General features: G+C 31.9%; 2 protein-coding genes across 4 annotated transcripts; both read left to right on the forward strand.

Moving 5' to 3' along the window:
• Nucleotides 1-3555: 3555 nt before the first annotated feature.
• On the forward strand, nt 3556-5765 carry LOC110642007 (AP2/ERF and B3 domain-containing transcription factor RAV1). Its single transcript, XM_021793931.2, has one exon. The coding sequence runs from the start codon at nt 3871-3873 to the stop codon at nt 4975-4977; it is 1107 nt and encodes a 368-aa protein (XP_021649623.2). The 5' UTR covers nt 3556-3870; the 3' UTR covers nt 4978-5765.
• Nucleotides 5766-8128: 2363 nt separating this feature from the next.
• On the forward strand, nt 8129-13189 carry LOC110642009 (methionine aminopeptidase 1B, chloroplastic). Of its 3 annotated transcripts, XR_002492367.2 has the most exons (11): nt 8129-8326; nt 8396-8477; nt 8577-8814; nt 9219-9380; nt 9445-9486; nt 10350-10421; nt 10695-10774; nt 11548-11645; nt 12306-12353; nt 12648-12801; nt 12914-13148. XR_002492367.2 is itself a non-coding variant. In XM_021793934.2 (10 exons), the coding sequence occupies exons 1-10, from the start codon at nt 8185-8187 to the stop codon at nt 13057-13059; spliced, it is 1110 nt and encodes a 369-aa protein (XP_021649626.1). In that variant the 5' UTR covers nt 8130-8184; the 3' UTR covers nt 13060-13189. The 3 variants fall into 3 exon arrangements, 2 of the variants coding, with proteins under 2 accessions (XP_021649626.1, XP_057995614.1); XM_021793934.2 differs by lacking the exon at nt 12648-12801 and having other exon boundaries at nt 8130-8326; nt 12914-13189; XM_058139631.1 differs by lacking the exons at nt 9445-9486; nt 12648-12801 and having other exon boundaries at nt 8130-8326; nt 12914-13189.
• The last annotated feature ends 4007 nt before the right edge of the window (nt 13190-17196 follow it).

Raw genomic sequence — 17196 nt, forward strand, 5'->3', positions numbered from 1 at the left:
CGATAAAAAAAAAATCTTAGAATAAAAGATTAATTTGTAGCAGAGTTGATTCGGTCACGTAGTTTGACCAGAAAGGAAGGGGTCACTGTCCACGTCGGTGGAAAATAGAGCAACAGTCAATGATTTCATTTTATGACTGGTTTTATGGGTTTGATTTTTCAGTAACTTTTTAATAATTAGGAGTTTTCATTTCAATATTTTTTTTTGGAATTAATCAAAACAAAAGAAGAATTATTACGTGATTGCGTGTGAACGTTTTGAAGAAACCAATTAGAGGACAAAGAAACAAAGCCAAAAAGAATTACGCGTGTTGTTGAGTCACGCCGGAAACTTCCATTCAAAATGCCAATTACTTTTTTCATTTTTTAGGTATGTGACAATGATACCTTGCATTGGATTTTTTTAAGATTTCATTAAAAATTAATTTTATTATTTTCAAATCTTTATAATAAAATTAAAATTCAATATATCTAATAAATATTTTAGAAATTATAGATATTTTTTTTAATAAAATTCAATATTTCTAATAATAAGGGGGGGGATTAGCGATGAGATAGTATTGGGGGGACCAGCCACCCACCAGGTTATATGCAATGTGGAAATATATCTAAAACACGTATACATCCAAGTCATCTTGTTTCACCTTCATCAGACTTTATCTTATCCGATCATAAAGAAGAGACCACCTGCGAGTATTTACATTATAATTTATCCCACTTTTCCTTTTAACTATATTATTCTCCACCCATTACTTGCTAATTAGTACTTAAAAAATATAAGCTAAATTAAACAAGAAATACAAAGCTAGCTACAATTAGATTTCATATGACATATTTAATGATTAAATTATTATATGTTCTTCCAAATTTGTACTTAAAAGTTGATGGCATAATTTCAACTAGCAACAAAAAAAATATCTAATAACATTATATTAATCCTCCTTTTTCTCCAACAAATCAAAGAGCTTTGTAGTCGTAGAAATTTTGAATGGCGGTGGTGGGGCCGTAAAAATACCGACAATCTTCTTAAAGTGGTACAAAAGTCAAGCCTATATTATTTTTTAATTTATCATATTTTAATTTATATTATCTGACCTTTCGAGATTATATATTCAAAAATAAAATATATATGTGTAATTTTTATATGAAATGAGAAATTTTAATAAAATTATTAAGATATTAAATTTTATCCTCAAATATTTAGTAAGCATGCTCTAACTTAAAAAAAAAAATTATAATATCTAAAATAAATATCTATTGCATATATATCATAATTAATTTTTTTTATTTTATTAATATGATCACTAATCTCCAAATTAACACCTTCCAAATCAAAGATTCCAATTTGATCACATTCGTGTACAATATATTATAAGAAAGTAATTAGCAATATCTTTTAATAATGAATAATGATTAATTTAAGTTTATTTTAGTGGAAAAAGTGAAAAATGTGACTTAAGTAAGTTTCAAAAGGTAATTAATTAATTAATTAGTATATTGTTTATACGTGCTTTAAAGAAGGAAATAAGAATTGGAAATGCATGCTATTGCTAGCTTATCCAAGTGAAAAGGACAGGCATGACGGCCACATAACCTAAATGTGATAGACAAATTGTGAATTGACCAATCACTGAGTTAATACGCTTCATAATATCATTACATTGTTAATCTAAGGATATAATTAAGAAGATTAAGATGATGATGATAATGATTAAGAAGGGGAAAGCATATTCACCATATGTGTACAAGCACAACCCAACAAAATGCTATATTTGGATATTAATATAGAATTATTTTAAACAGAATTAAATAGTAAAAAATATTTATATAACTAATTATAAGAAATCAAGATATTAAGATTTAATCATTATTTTGTTTATTTGTGTTTGATTTTAAGAATCAAATTAAGAATGTAAGAATATCCCAAAAATTATATTATTATCGTTACTATTATCATTTATTGAGTAATTGTATAGGATGAGTACTGAATAATAAAATTAAAAAATTAATTATTTTTAATTTAATCACAAAATAATTATTCTTATAAATATAATGTCCAAAACTTAATCATAATATCGCAATTAGTGACATTTATAATAATAAAAATTTTAAATTTTAAATTAAAAAAAAAATGATAGAGTTGGTGTAAATGGCAATAATGCTCAATTTCTACTTCAACGTCGCATGTTCCCTCTTATAAGGATTGGCAATATAACAGAAAGACAGCTCTTCCGTATCACTGTAAATGAACAACGTACATCTACTCCGTTTTTCTATTATTTAAACAAAGCCATTTTAGTTTCACACGTAAAATTAGAATATTAATTAGTCAGTACTACTTGGAAAAGAAAATTAAAAAAAAAAATTAGGTGGAATCTGTGAAAGGGACCCACGTAAGAAGCAAGAAACCAAAAACCCACCCACAGGAGATGACAACTTGCAAAGAAGGAAAGGGCAAACCACCGTTTGAGGAGCACCCGGGTTTTTTTTTTAATCAGAATTGCATGTGGGCCCTTTCAAAGACCGAGGACTCAACCGTACAATCTCACCTACTAAATTATAATATCACTTCATGTTCTTTGTTCTTGTTCTCCTCCTCCACTGTATTTGTACAATACATTTACAGAAAGATGCTAACTAGATTCTCCTGCCCACAAAATAAAATAGTATAAATTAATTCGAGATCTCATCTGGGTCTCTGTTCTCATTAAAAGATATGTTGAGAAACCAATCCCGACACCCTTGGATTTTGATCCAATGTTTTAGACTCTAGATTAAAACATGGGCAAGTCGGCTTGACGATTGATCCGTGAGGGAAAAATAGAAAAACGAAACAAACAAGATAATACCCACTTGAGGGGGGACGGAAAATATAATGGAATGATGATTTTTAAGCCAAAAAAAATTAAAAAGAAAAAAAAAAAAGGAAGAACCTTGGCCAAAAAGACAAACTAAGGTAGGAGTAAGAGGAGAACGAATCAAAAGAAGCCAGTTATGATCTTTCTTTATGGGAATTTTCCTACTTGGATGAGGATTTGTCTTTGATGTCTATCCATGCTGTTGGCCTTACCTCTAATTAATCCCTTTCCTCGTTAAGGCTAAGGCCCCACTGCCCATTCCAGAGGGAAGTAAAACACCTACCCTATATATATCTTCCAATGTTTATCTGGATTCTATTTGGTGTAATAAAAGCAACAACAAATAATAGAGTAGATTTTCATGACAAGATCATATATATTTATATTCCACGTTAAAAAAAATATATAATATTAATTTATTCATGAGCATTTGAGATGGGGTTATGTAGTGACAAATGTAAAGAGAAAGAGAGATGAGGCCATGCTGGTGGTCAGCAGTGGCAGCAAAATTCAGGGGGGATGAACTTAACTCAAACACGGTCCACAATCATGTGAAACCCATCAACTTGTTGTTTGGTTATGGGTCCCACTCCACATACACAGCCCACAACTCACGCACACTATGATATGACCTTTAGGGCTAAACTCTACCCCTGTCCCCACTCCATGAATCTTCCTAGTTACTTACCACATCCCTCTTCCTCTTCTCTTCGGGTTGACCCACCACACCCACATCCCCGTATCTTCCCTATATATTATTATATTTATTACTATTACATACCATTTTTGTATATTATTTAATTATTTATTTCATCATGAACTTGGCCTAGCCCTCCACCTATCTGTCTAGACCCTCTCTGCTTATCTATATATACATATATATATAGTCGTGATTGCCTCCAACACAATCCAATTCATACCTCTCCATCTTGTACCCAAAAAACAACTCATCCCTTCTTTTCCTTTTACGACTACAGCAGCAACGAAGAGATAAAATTTAAGAAAAGGAAAGTATGGACGGAAGCTGCATAGATGAGAGTACTACTAGTGACTCCATATCCATATCCATATCCATTAGCCCGAAGTCCGCTGTCTCTTCCTTTCCTCCGCCAACTAAATCTCCTGAATCTCCTCTTTGCCGCGTTGGCAGCGGCTCCAGTGTGATTCTCGATTCTGAATCCGGCGTAGAAGCTGAGTCCCGTAAACTCCCTTCCTCTAAATACAAAGGCGTCGTTCCCCAACCAAACGGCCGCTGGGGCGCCCAGATTTACGAGAAGCATCAGCGTGTCTGGCTCGGTACATTCAATGAGGAAGACGAGGCTGCCAAAGCCTATGACATCGCTGCTCAGAGGTTCCGTGGCCGTGATGCCATCACTAACTTCAAGCCTCAGGGTGCTGAAACCGAGGAGGACGATATCGAAACCGCTTTCTTGAACTCCCATTCCAAAGCTGAAATCGTTGATATGCTGAGAAAACACACATACAACGATGAGCTCGAGCAGAGCAAGCGAAACTACAGAATTGATGGGCAAGGAAAGCAGAATCGAAACCCAGGTGCCAATAATGTTGCCGTCTACGGGTCGGACCGCGTCCTGAAAGCGCGCGAACAGCTTTTCGAGAAAGCGGTGACGCCGAGTGACGTTGGGAAACTCAACCGCCTGGTGATACCTAAACAACACGCAGAGAAACACTTCCCTTTACAGAGCGGAAGCAATAGCACAAAAGGGGTGCTGCTAAATTTCGAGGATATTACAGGCAAAGTGTGGAGATTTCGCTACTCATATTGGAACAGTAGCCAGAGCTACGTATTGACGAAAGGGTGGAGCCGGTTCGTCAAAGAAAAGAACCTGAAAGCCGGTGACATTGTAAGCTTTCAAAGGTCGACCGGACCAGATAAGCAGCTTTACATAGATTGGAAAGTAAGAGCCGGGTCGAAACCGGTGGTTTGCACGGTCCAACCGGTTCAGATGGTGAGATTGTTTGGGGTCAACATTTTTAAAGTACCTGGAAACAGCGGCGTGACAGAAGGCGCTGGTGGGTGTAATGGGAAGAGAATGAGGGAAATGGAACTGTTATCGTTGGATAGTATTAAGAAACAGAGGATAATCGGAGCTTTGTAACATTTTGTAATTTTCTTTTTCTTCTTTTGGCATTTTGTGAGGGGGTTTTTACCAGGAGGAGGAAAGAGGGGAAAGGCAGGTGGTGTTAGCAGCAAGTTGCAAAAGGTGAAATGTACATTACAAGAAAAAAAAAAACTGAAAAATTAGGTGCAACAAATTTAAATGAAAAAAAAAAAGTTCACTGTCAAATTGTTCTGTTCATGGACTTTTTGATCCTGTTTCATATTTTCATGATTTCCCCAGAAAATCAGAACAAAAAAATCTCGATGTTGACAAAACTTTGCTTCATGTGAAGGTGGGTGTGGATGAAATTGTAAATTGTGTTATGGATTTTTTTTTTTTTTCATTGTGTTATATTTAAAAAGAGAGGTTAGGCTGATGGGGTTGTGATCATCATAACTTGTCTATTAGCTAAATAAGGAAGTGCAATATGTAAGCTTCATTGCATGTAAACATACTTTTGGCCCTGCCTTAAATCCATGTGCGATCCTCCAATGGAAGCAACCAACTAGATGTATGTGATTGAGATTGGTGTCACTAACTAGGAAAATCAACTGATTTTTAGAGGTCACTGGGTTTTGGCCAATGAGTAGGCTGCAAGCTGGCAAAGTGGGCAGGGGGGCAAAGCCAAACCCAGTGAAAATATTATTCATAGTTATCTGAAACAGGCGTGATTGATTGCTCAATTGGTGTGCCTACATCTAATTAGAGGCATAATTTTATGATTATGAGAGTTAGTTCGAGTAATTAAATTTACTCTTTAATATATATTATTTTGGATTATATTATTGTGGTTAGTCTTCATAAATTAACTCTTAAATCTACAGATTATGTGAGATATATTAATTAAATATGTGTGGAACTTGCAAACTTCCCCCCTAAATCATGTACTTATAAAAATTAGAAAATGATAACAAAAAAAATTAATAAAATGGTATATTTTGGAGATAGTTGATCAAAATTTTATTTATTGTCCACAATCTAAATATTAATTTCGATTTAGGATAGAGTTTGGCACTATCATTCAAGATTGCCGTCGTCTCCTCCAACAAGTTGTTGATGTTTCTATTGGTCGAGTTAGGAGAAATTGCAACGAGGCTGTCCATTCCCTAGCCAAGATTGCTCATCTCTATCCAAATGTTATTAATTTGGACTTATCTTCCAACAGTTGTAGGGCCTCGATGGCTTTTGATTGATTGCAATAATGAATTTTTTTTTTCAGGAAATAAAAAAAGAAATTTTCAAATAAGTAAATGCAATGCGTAGCCTCATTTGGTATAGTAATCAGAGATATATCATTTATCTAATATATTCAATTCAAATCTCTACTCTCTAATTTTTTTTATTAAATATATATTAATTTGAAATGACAGTCTTATCAAAATTCTAATATTTAACATGAATTTTTCATACTATCTTAATTGCATCTCACATAAATCACAATCAAGATATGGTAAGTGGATTATAATTAAGCCCAATATTATTCTAACATGCAACAGTACACGTCTATTAAAGAAGTGATTTTGACATTGCTAATCTACCAGAAAATTAAAAAAAAAAAATTGTCAAACAAAAAATATTTGCAGTCAACTCCGGGATTTTCAGAGGAAATCACACTCTACCATATTCATAAAATTCACAGGAAGCGAGATCATTGGCATTTTCTTACGACTTCAAAGATCATGATCTTTAAGTATGTTTCGTTGTCTATGTTTTATATTTAAGAATCTAAATTTTATTTTATTTCTTAATGTGCAATTGGGTAGACATGGAAGCCAAATTGCATAACCAATTGGGAATTCAATTGAATTAAATAACCATCTCCCTCACATGCCCCATTGCCTCCATTAATTTTCTTGCTCTTACTATTCTTTTCCTCCAATATTTATTAATGAAGTTGAGATTTTTCAACTCATATGCCTACACATGGGTTTTGGAATATTGTCTGTCCATAACCATTATGCCATGTTTGACTGGATTTTTTTTTTTTTGGTTATAATTTTGTTTGATGAAATTTAATTATATGGTCTCATATATATTTATTTCTTTAATTGCACGAGTAAGTAAGATTATAGAAATCTTAAACTATTGTAGTGATTAATTAGATAGTAATCAAGTCCATATAATATGTTGTTCAAGTTTAATTCAACTAAACAATTTAAGACTTGAACATCAACTTGATTCAATTGATCGACTTCATTTTCTTGGGAATTATTAGAGAAAAACACTCAGAATAGTATTATTTACATTTCTCCGTTTATTTGTATACATAAGTTGACTTGGAGCAATTTCAAGATGTGGAGATATTGATGGATCGACGTTTACCCATTTAATCAGACCAAGTGGGAAGGCTGGCTGACATCTTCAATTCATGCCTTACAGATCCATTATCTTCGTTTACTTTTCTTTCGGTAGGCCAGTGTTTTAAAACATCCTACAAGCATTTATTATAAACTAGTTTCTCATGCACGTGCATCATGTAATTTTAACTCTTAATTATTTTATTTATAATTATATAAATATTAAATTATAAGTCTTAATATATTATAATTTTCTAATTTAAGTTTACTTGTTTTCATTTTATATAATAATAATAATAATTTTATGGCTTAATATCTATAATTTTATATAAGATGAATTACCTTGAGAATCTTAAGATTTACCTATTTTGTCCTTTGTATATTAATAATTGCATTAAAAGTTTTTTATCGAAAAAATTAAAATTTTTTACCAATAATCTATTATGAAAAGATTATATTGTGGTTATTTCAATTCTCTACCTTCCCTGTCACTTTTCTCGTTTATTATCCCTATACGCTTTCTCCTTTCCCTCTCATGTCTTTGCCCTCTTCCTCCTTTCTGCAAACTCTCATCCTCTACCTTCAAGGTTGTAATTTATTGTTCTAACTATTGTTTCATCCTTGCTCCTATCACTATCTTTGCTAAGCTCCTATAACTATTCAAGGTTATAAGGATATTTTTATCCGTTCAAAAGTTTGCCTCTTCATTTGTATATATTATAGATAAATCCGCTTAGGCCCAAACTCATTAGCCTCTCATTTTGGGCTTAAAGTTAGCCCATCTAGAACATTTCGGCCGAAAGAACAGCCCACTTCGCCCAAATACCCAACATTCAAACAAAAATCGCAAGTCCCCTCCTTTGGTTATCTTCAATTCCACTCCACCTCTTGCGCGCGATAGAGAGAAATGGTTTTCACTGCTTCGCTCTCTGGTGCTGTTTCTCTCAAACTCTCACCTTCTCCACATGCTGAAGCCTCGTCGTCATCTTCATGGTCGAAATCAACTCTTTTCATGGGAGCTCCAATTACCTTTTGTCCTACTCGAAGTGGTAAGTAAATGTTAGCTGAATTTGAAGCCAAATTATTATTTGTATTCACAATTATTTGCTCAAATTCAGGTAAGCAATCGGATACCCGAAAGACACTCGTTGTGTTCTCGAAGAGGATTTCCGGTTTAGAAGAGGCAATGAGAATCAGGAGGTATGTTAGTTGTTTAATTATGTTAGGTGTTTAATTGCTTGTATTTGTGTAGGGAAGTTGAAATAGGGGTTTTTATGTTTTAATTTGATGGTGATATAGACAACGTGAGCTTCAAAGTCGAGTCAAGTTTCGAAAAAGACCGCCTTTGAGGCGTGGAAGGGTGTCGCCCCGTCTTCCTGTGCCTGATCATATTCCTAAGCCGCCTTACGTTGGTTCAGATGTCTTACCAGAGCTCTCCAGCGAGCATCAATTTCATGATTCTGAAGGCATTGCTCGAATGAGAGCTGCTTGTGAGCTTGCAGCTCGCGTCTTGGACTTTGCGGGGAAATTGGTTAGGGTAGGAACTTGCATTATCTTTCAGTTCATTTTTTGTCTTCATTTTTTGTCTTTTAGTTTTTTTATAGTGATTTGGACTTGTATCATTGTATGTTGAGGTCTGGCGTGCTTAGTAGAAACTCTCTTTTGTTTAGGAATTGCAACTCTGTTATGTTTATTTTATATTTCAATGCACAAATTAATACATCCGCTTGCTCCCATCATCAGTAATTGCATAACTAATGAACATAATAGGGGCTTCTTAGGTTAGGTGTGCTATAATGCTTAAGTTATTTTTGAGGGAGTATCTTATATTGTATGTCCTGTTTTATCATTTTTTTATTTATATTTTGAATCTGTTTATTCTCGCTGTCATTAAAATGGTAGTTTCTGATATTGCATTTACTTTTTTCTATATGCCGTTAGCCATCAGTGACAACGAATGAGATTGACAAAGCAGTACACCAGATGATCATTGAGGCTGGTGCTTATCCTTCTCCCCTTGGATATGGAGGATTTCCCAAGAGTGTTTGCACATCTGTTAATGAGTGCATGTGTCATGGGATACCTGATTCCCGTCAGTTACAGGTCTGTCTGTCGTTGCTTGTGTGAATTATATGCATATGAACGCTAACAATCGTCTACTGTGCAGGATGGTGACATAATAAACATTGATGTGACAGTCTATTTAAATGTATGTTCCTGATCGCTATAATTTTGTCTCTAATTTAGCTCATTCCTATACATGTTTCATTAGTTTACTAAAAAAATCTTCTACACCTGTAAAATACCTAGTGTTGACAGTCTCAGACATCATCAGTTCATCCTTCCTATTAATTTGTTTATTTCTAGTCCCATACAGTTGTACTTAACTGTTGATATTTTATGGTACAATGTAGACTGTAGAGTGTATCCTTGATGCTTTAGCTGTACAATTGTCAATTCATTTACTTTTTAAGTGCAATAACTTGGTGCATTAACTTGGTGCATGGCTTTTTGAGTATTCTAGGAGACAAAAATTAACAAATGCTGACTAAATTTTACAGTTGGATGTTTGAGGAGACATGTTTGTAGCATCATGGTATGTATAACAGAGAATCATTAGTAGCATCAGTTATCCAACATCAAATTATTATCAAGAGCTATTCTAGTGCCAGAAAAGTCTATAGGAGTACTTTGAACATCAGAACCTATTGTATTGAACTATTTTAGATGAATTATATAAGAATTAACTAATATTTAAAAGAAATATGATTTAAAGTTTGTTCAACAATTTCTTTACTATCAAATGGTGGATAATTTATATTATTTGCAACCATTATTGTTTTTTACTGCATATATTCTTTTTGGCTTATAGGCAGACATAAAGGAGGAAAATGATTCCCAATTGGTTTGGGATGAAACATTAATTGCTGAATTGAATAAAATGCAACTATCCTATGACAAACATAGCAAATAACATGACATATATTATTAATCTGCTTTAAATGTGCTGTACCATAGGAAGAATGTATAGCTGATTTGTCTATGTGTCATATGCTTTCTCTTGCTTATTAGGGATATCATGGTGACACATCAAAGATGTTTCTGTGTGGGAACGTTAGTGACTCTCTTAAGCGTCTTGTGAAGGTAAGGGTTTCGCTAGTATGTGAGTAACAACAGCAATTAATTCCTTTTTTTTTTTGTCATCTTCTTGCTTATACTTATTTGATAACTTGTAAATATGTTAGAAGTGTGGTAAGTGAATGGTTCTTCGTTATTTTTTCTTCCAAAATTTGGTATTATCTATTATGTTTTCCTCCTCATTCCTCAGAGATAATATGGTAATTGGTCAAGTGTTAGTTCAGTAGTTACTGGAATTCTTACGTCGATTTCTGCTTTTGTCATTACCTCTTTTGGCAGGTGACAGAAGAGTGCATGGAAAAAGGAATAGCTGCTTGCAAGGATGGTGCTAGTTTCAAGAAAATTGGGAAGAGAATTAGGTATTGCTTCTCTTTTCCTCATGATGACTTGGATTGGGAAGAAGGGAAGGAGGGAATTTTGCTATACCTGAGGAAGTGTGTCAGAATCTTGTCCTCTCTTTTCCAAGATCTTTAGGAGAAAAGAAGAGAGGGGGGGGGGGGGAGGGGTGGGTGGGGTGGTGGTGGTGTGTTGTGGTTGTGAAGGAAATGTCATTTAAGCTGGCAACTCATCATAGCTGAAGTTTCCATTCCCCTTGAGGTTTGTGATATGTATGAGAGTACAAAATATAATGAAACTATCATAGTTTGGCAAGAGATTCTTTTTTCTAGTTAGATAATTTACATAAATTATGCAGTAAACTCATGAGTGTGATCATGGCTTAAATACTTCATTTACTTACTGGTGTAAACTAGAAGTAGTCTACAAATCATTAGCTCTATGGAGTAGCTTTTGATTATTATCATGTAGTATTTGCATCACTTGGTAATTGGTATCTTTAAGGCCTTGAGGGTAATTGATTTTCTAGAGAGCCTTTATAATTATAAATTTTCTAATGTTAGTATATCTAGATATTCCAATAAATTCACTCATGAAGAGAAAGTATCTCTTTTAGAAGATGGGGTTCAGTTGTTTCTTTTCATTTTCTTTTCCTAAATAGATGTCATGTATCATGCTTCTGTTCCAGAAGACTGTAGCCAATTGCTTTCTACCTCAAAACTAGTTAGCTTGATGATTTCATGAAAGTTCTGCATTTTCATTTGTCTTAAACACTATATTTTGGGTGTTCTCTCAGTGAGCATGCTGAAAAATATGGTTACGGTGTGGTGGAGCGTTTTGTTGGACATGGTGTAGGGACCGTGTTTCATTCTGAACCAGTAATACTGCATCACCGTAAGTAATCTCCTGATGCTAATACTTAGTATTTCCAATTTTACATATTTTGTCCTTTCCTTGTTTTTACTCTATATTTAGGAATACTTATAGATGCTTCAATATGTATAACTGCACTATTCTTTGATCCTGCTGAGGGAAATCCTCTTAGTTGCTGAAATTATAGCACTTTGCTGCCTTCCTCTTTTCAGCTCTTGAAATAATTTCTATTAGTCAAAATCAAAATGTGAACTAGAATCAATTCAACTAAGCTTCAACCTCAACTACTTAAGTGCAATAATGCTTTTTGCTTTTGTTGTTCGTTATTGTTAAGCCATATTAAATCTCTGTCCCCTATCTCTCTCTCTCTCTCTCTCTCTCTCTCTCTAATCTGGACAATGTCTTTTACAGAACAAGCCATTTGCTAATTATAATTTCCTATTTAAGTTAATATTGGATTAAAATTCTTGAAACAAATTGAAAGGACCTCCAAAGATAAAATGAATGAGATGAGTTGGAATACTACATCTTTTATTAAGTTATGGATAGAATATTTTTTCTGTATATAGATCTTCCTATTTATGCTTGCTGATATATGTTTTAATATGCTAGTGCATATTGCATATGTAATTGATAGTCATTCTAAAACTCCTTTATATGTTGTCACTAATTGTCTACTAGGGAATGAAATGCCTGGTAAAATGGTTGAAGGTCAAACATTTACAATTGGTGAGTTTATTTCTTTCTTTGTCTTTGACCATTTTTTATTTTTGGGATTACCAAATTTTATGTGTATACATCAACATCACATGACATATAATTTCCTATGCACTGGAGTAATTGGTTTTCTCCTACCTCTACTTTTGTTACTAATGAGTTAAACGAATAATCAGAGGACAGAACAAAATTGAATGTTGCATTTTGCAAGTGAAGATGAAATTACACACTACATTTAGCATTTATTATCCAGAAATGATGGATTCATTTATAGCTGGTCTAAACCTTTTTTTTTTTTTGGTTGAGAGGGGTGCATGTGGGCTGGGTTGTGTGGGTTAGGGGTAGCATGATGCCCATTAACTCCATGACATTGTTGAAATGTTCAACTTAAATATATGAGCTAGTAGATGGAAAAGGCTAAGCACAGAATTTGAGGCCATTCTGCATTTCTTTCAGCTTGGTAGGTACATCATAATTTGGGCGGAAAAGAATAGTGATTTAAGTTAGTGCTGTACATTGACCTTTTTTTTGGCACTGGATTATTACAATTTGTTTTTATCTTTCTGCTGCAGAACCAATTCTTACGATGGGAAGTATTGAGTGTGTAACATGGCCTGACAACTGGACAACTTTAACAGCGGATGGCAGCCCTGCTGCACAGTTTGAGCAGACCATTTTAATTACCAAAACTGATGCGGAAATTTTGACAAAATGTTGAATAATGTTAATCACTATATTTTTTTTGCCACAATATCTTTTGACATGTTACACAATTTTGGTAAAGGTGCAAGTCCATTTTCATTCAAATGGTTTCCTGCAATAAAGATACAATCTTGATTTTAGCTGTACCAGTTTCTTAGTATCTGTCTGGTATTGTTATTTAGAAAAACAATTCCTATAAATATGTTTGTAAGAGACTATTAAAAATTAATATGAAGTTAAAATTATCATATTTTAGTTGTAAGGAATGTAAAACATTTAAATAGATTTTTCAAACTATTTTTTTTCCAATAATATTTAAAATGGTATTTTTTTTTTTTTATCAAAAGGTGGGTTTTAACATAATCACAAACAAGCTCGTAGAGCAAAGTATATTAGTATTGTTGTCGTTATGATCCTAGGAAACGGAAAACAATTTGAAGAAACACTGAAACACGACTTCCATTTATGTCTGAACAAGTGCTGGTTGACCTTGTAGGAATTTGTTCTGAGAATAGATGTGACTCTCTACAACAAATCCTACTGTTATTCTCAGTTGGGTGGTTTACATTCATATGATTACTAATTTACGAACTGTGAACTCTCAAAACAGTTAGTTGCATTTGCCATTCGGAGGACAGAAATTTCCTCCCAAGACTATCCAAGAACATTAAAGTTTGAACAACACTTCTTTAGGTATGGAAAACACCATTATTGTCTGTCGGGCTGTGCATGGTTTTTAGGGAAATTGAACCGAATTGAAAAATCGTATCGAACTGAAATTTTTTAATACTTTATTTTGGTTTTGGTTTCTCATTAAGAATCGAACCGAAATCGTACCGAAACTGAACTGGAATGGTAACGAACCGAGAACCAAATTTATACATATATTTTTCTTTTTTTTGTATGTATTATATACTTTTAATATAATTATATATAATTATAATGTATATATAATTATGAACTAAATATAATTTAATATTATATGTCATTTCTCTATATTTTCTTAATAATTTCAGTTATAAATATATTAAATTATCTTATATTTCTTAATTATAAATGTACTATTATATTATATATATGTTAATTCTTAATTATATTTATATCTTATAGTTAAATACTATATAGTTAAAATGTATATTATAAGATATACTATTATATGATATAATATATTTAATCCTAAATTATATACGTACCTTATAGTTAAAGATTATATAATTTAGAAATGACTAAAAAATATATATATGGTATATTATGTATTAATAACTCAATTTAAACTTAAATGTTAATTCAGTTATGAGAACCAAACCTGGAATCGTATCAAACTAAATCGAAACTGAAGAATCGAGAACTGTATTGAACTAGAATCGAAACAATGAAGAATCGAATCTGAACCGTATCAAAATTTTGATTTGGTTTCAGTTCCTCGGTAGACTCCGAATAAATCTGGAACCAAACACCCCTAATTGTTTGTATGATTTTTTTTTTTTAAGGGATGAAAATTATTGTCCGTATGGTTTTTTGCAGTGTTAATGGATATTTCCCATCTAGGCATCTAGATGCTTGCACATATGAATTATTTTCCTCTCCCCTACTTTCCATGTAATTAATCGGAGGCTACAAATGATAATTTCACTGGAGGCAACAACTGTTCCCTCTCTTCTGGCCTGATCAAAGATAAAAAAAAAATTCAGTAAATCTATTTTAATAAAATTTTTCTATTTTAAAAAATATATAAGTTATTCTTTGTATTTTTATTATATTTATTCTTCAGTCCATTCATTCAATTTAAATGATATTTTTTGATAGTTAATTTATTTAAAAAAGAGAAAAATTATTTCTATAGGACTAAATAGTTCAAAACTTAATTTTTTAATTATTGAGACTGAAATTCAAACTAGCAATTTATTTAAAATTGAATTAAGAATTTATTATATTAATTGAAATTCAATTAAGGAACAAGGGCATTTTGTATTTTTCATATTTTATTAACGTTTAAAATGAACGAAGCTACTTAAAAGTAAATAAAAAAAAATAATAATAATTTAGCTTGTGAGTCATGGTTCATATAAGAATTTCTATTTGCTGATAATCATCCCCTTGCATAGCTCTTAAAATTCAAGATTCATGAGCTTCGTGGTGGAAGCGAGGCGCTATTTTCAAGAGTCGGCTTGCGTAGAGAATAAAATCCAATTAAGCAACGACTTTTTTTTTTGGCCTTTCAAAAGAAGCTTCGTATGTTAGAAATTAAGAGGCATCAATTTGAGAGACAATATACAAATAGGTCAAGTTAATATTATACTTAATGACAATGGAGTTGCTTTATCCTCGTGGTCTGCATAGCTACAATTATTATTTTAATGATGTAAGAATTCCGTGCTTAATGTCTCATTGGAGCATGGAAGAATGATCATAGTCGGGGTTTTAGAATTTACTAATCAGTTTCCTATTTGGAAAATATGGTCTGCAGTGCATATATTCAACGAATACAGCTTTTGAGTTTTCTCCAACACTTGAATAATCTTCTCTCAGTTCCTGTAATTTTCCTTTTTATATATTTATCTTAAAGTCCTTAGTATGTTATGTATTGTGCCCGAGATTTTTTAGCGTGGAGATTTGTAGAGTGGAAATTCGAATATGATACATATTAAATAAGTGATATATTTTTAATTATTTGATCAAATCAGACTAATGTTTTATTAATATATTATAAAAAAGCTATTAGAGAAAATAACAGCCGTGGAAATGTGATTACCTAAAAGCGTGATCAGCCCATCCACTCTCATGCAATAATTTTCTATTTCAAGTGTTAAATAGTAGCAAAACGTAAGCATAATGAAATTAATTGCTTTAAACATTTTTCCATATTTTTTGATAATTTATTATATTTATATAATTTTGTCTTTTATTATTAAATTAATAATTTAATGATTAACAATTGTCTATTTTACAGTGTAAAAAATTAGAATTCAAGTACTTGCAACAATATTCTCTTTAAAAATTTTCAAAATATTAAAAAAATTACATGGAAAAGTATTGTCTTTAACCTCTTAATTTAAAATGAGTAATTAAAATTCTATTAGTAAATATATCCTTGGACAAATACGAAAGCATCACAATTACCACAAGTAGGGGTGAGCATTATTCGGTTCAAATCGAATAAATCGAACCGAATCGCCTTGATTCGGTAATTTAATTGATTCAGTTTTTAAGATAATTCGATTCGGTTCGGTTTTATATTATAAAAAATTTAGTTATTTCTGTTCCGTTCGGTTTTGAAGACTAAAAAATCGGTTAAACAGAACCGAATTGAATAGTTTTATTGATTTTTGAATTGATTTATTTTAATGCAAAATTTATGAATTATATGTAATTTTATATATATAAATTGTTTAATTTCATTGATTAATGGTTATTAGGTTCAAACCAAGGTCAAAATTAGACCAAATAACTTTAAAGTCAAGTCTAAATTAAAAATTCAATAAAAAATAAAATCAATTTAAACCGAACCGAATAAAAATAGAGCAGTTCGATTTGATTTAGTTTTTCATCCACTTCGGTTTGGTTCAATTTTTAAAATATATAATTCTATTTTCATGATTTGATTCGGTTCAGCTTGGTTCGATTGAATTTGATTTGAACGAATGCTCACCCCTAACCATAAGCATGGTGACATGATGGTAGATTTTTGTGTTGGATGTTTTTTGCTCTGATTTAGGGATGATAACAAGTCAAGTTTTTCTTGGTATTCGATCCGATCGAACCTTAATAAGATGGGTTTGGATAATGTATAATTGGGTTTGGATAATGTATTCGGGTTTGAAAAATAATACTCATGATGGGTTTGAGTGGGATTCGAGTTTTGTATGTTGGACATTTGTTTTCTGAATCCATTTATATAAATAATTAATTAAATATAAAACATTTTTTTTATAATAATATTTGTAAATTTTATATTTTTTTATTTTAAATAAAATATAATTTAAATATTTATGAAATTGTTAAATTTTTAAAATATAAATTATGAATAAAAAATATTCTTTTATATAAATTATTAATTAAAATATATAAAATTAGACTAGTTCGCATAATAATAATTGGATTTGGGATAAATTCAAGTTTTGAGAATATAATTAGATTCGAGTTTAGGTAGAAT

The sequence above is a fragment of the Hevea brasiliensis genome, chromosome 17 (genome assembly GCF_030052815.1).
Source record: "Hevea brasiliensis isolate MT/VB/25A 57/8 chromosome 17, ASM3005281v1, whole genome shotgun sequence".
Taxonomy (NCBI): Eukaryota; Viridiplantae; Streptophyta; class Magnoliopsida; order Malpighiales; family Euphorbiaceae; genus Hevea; species Hevea brasiliensis.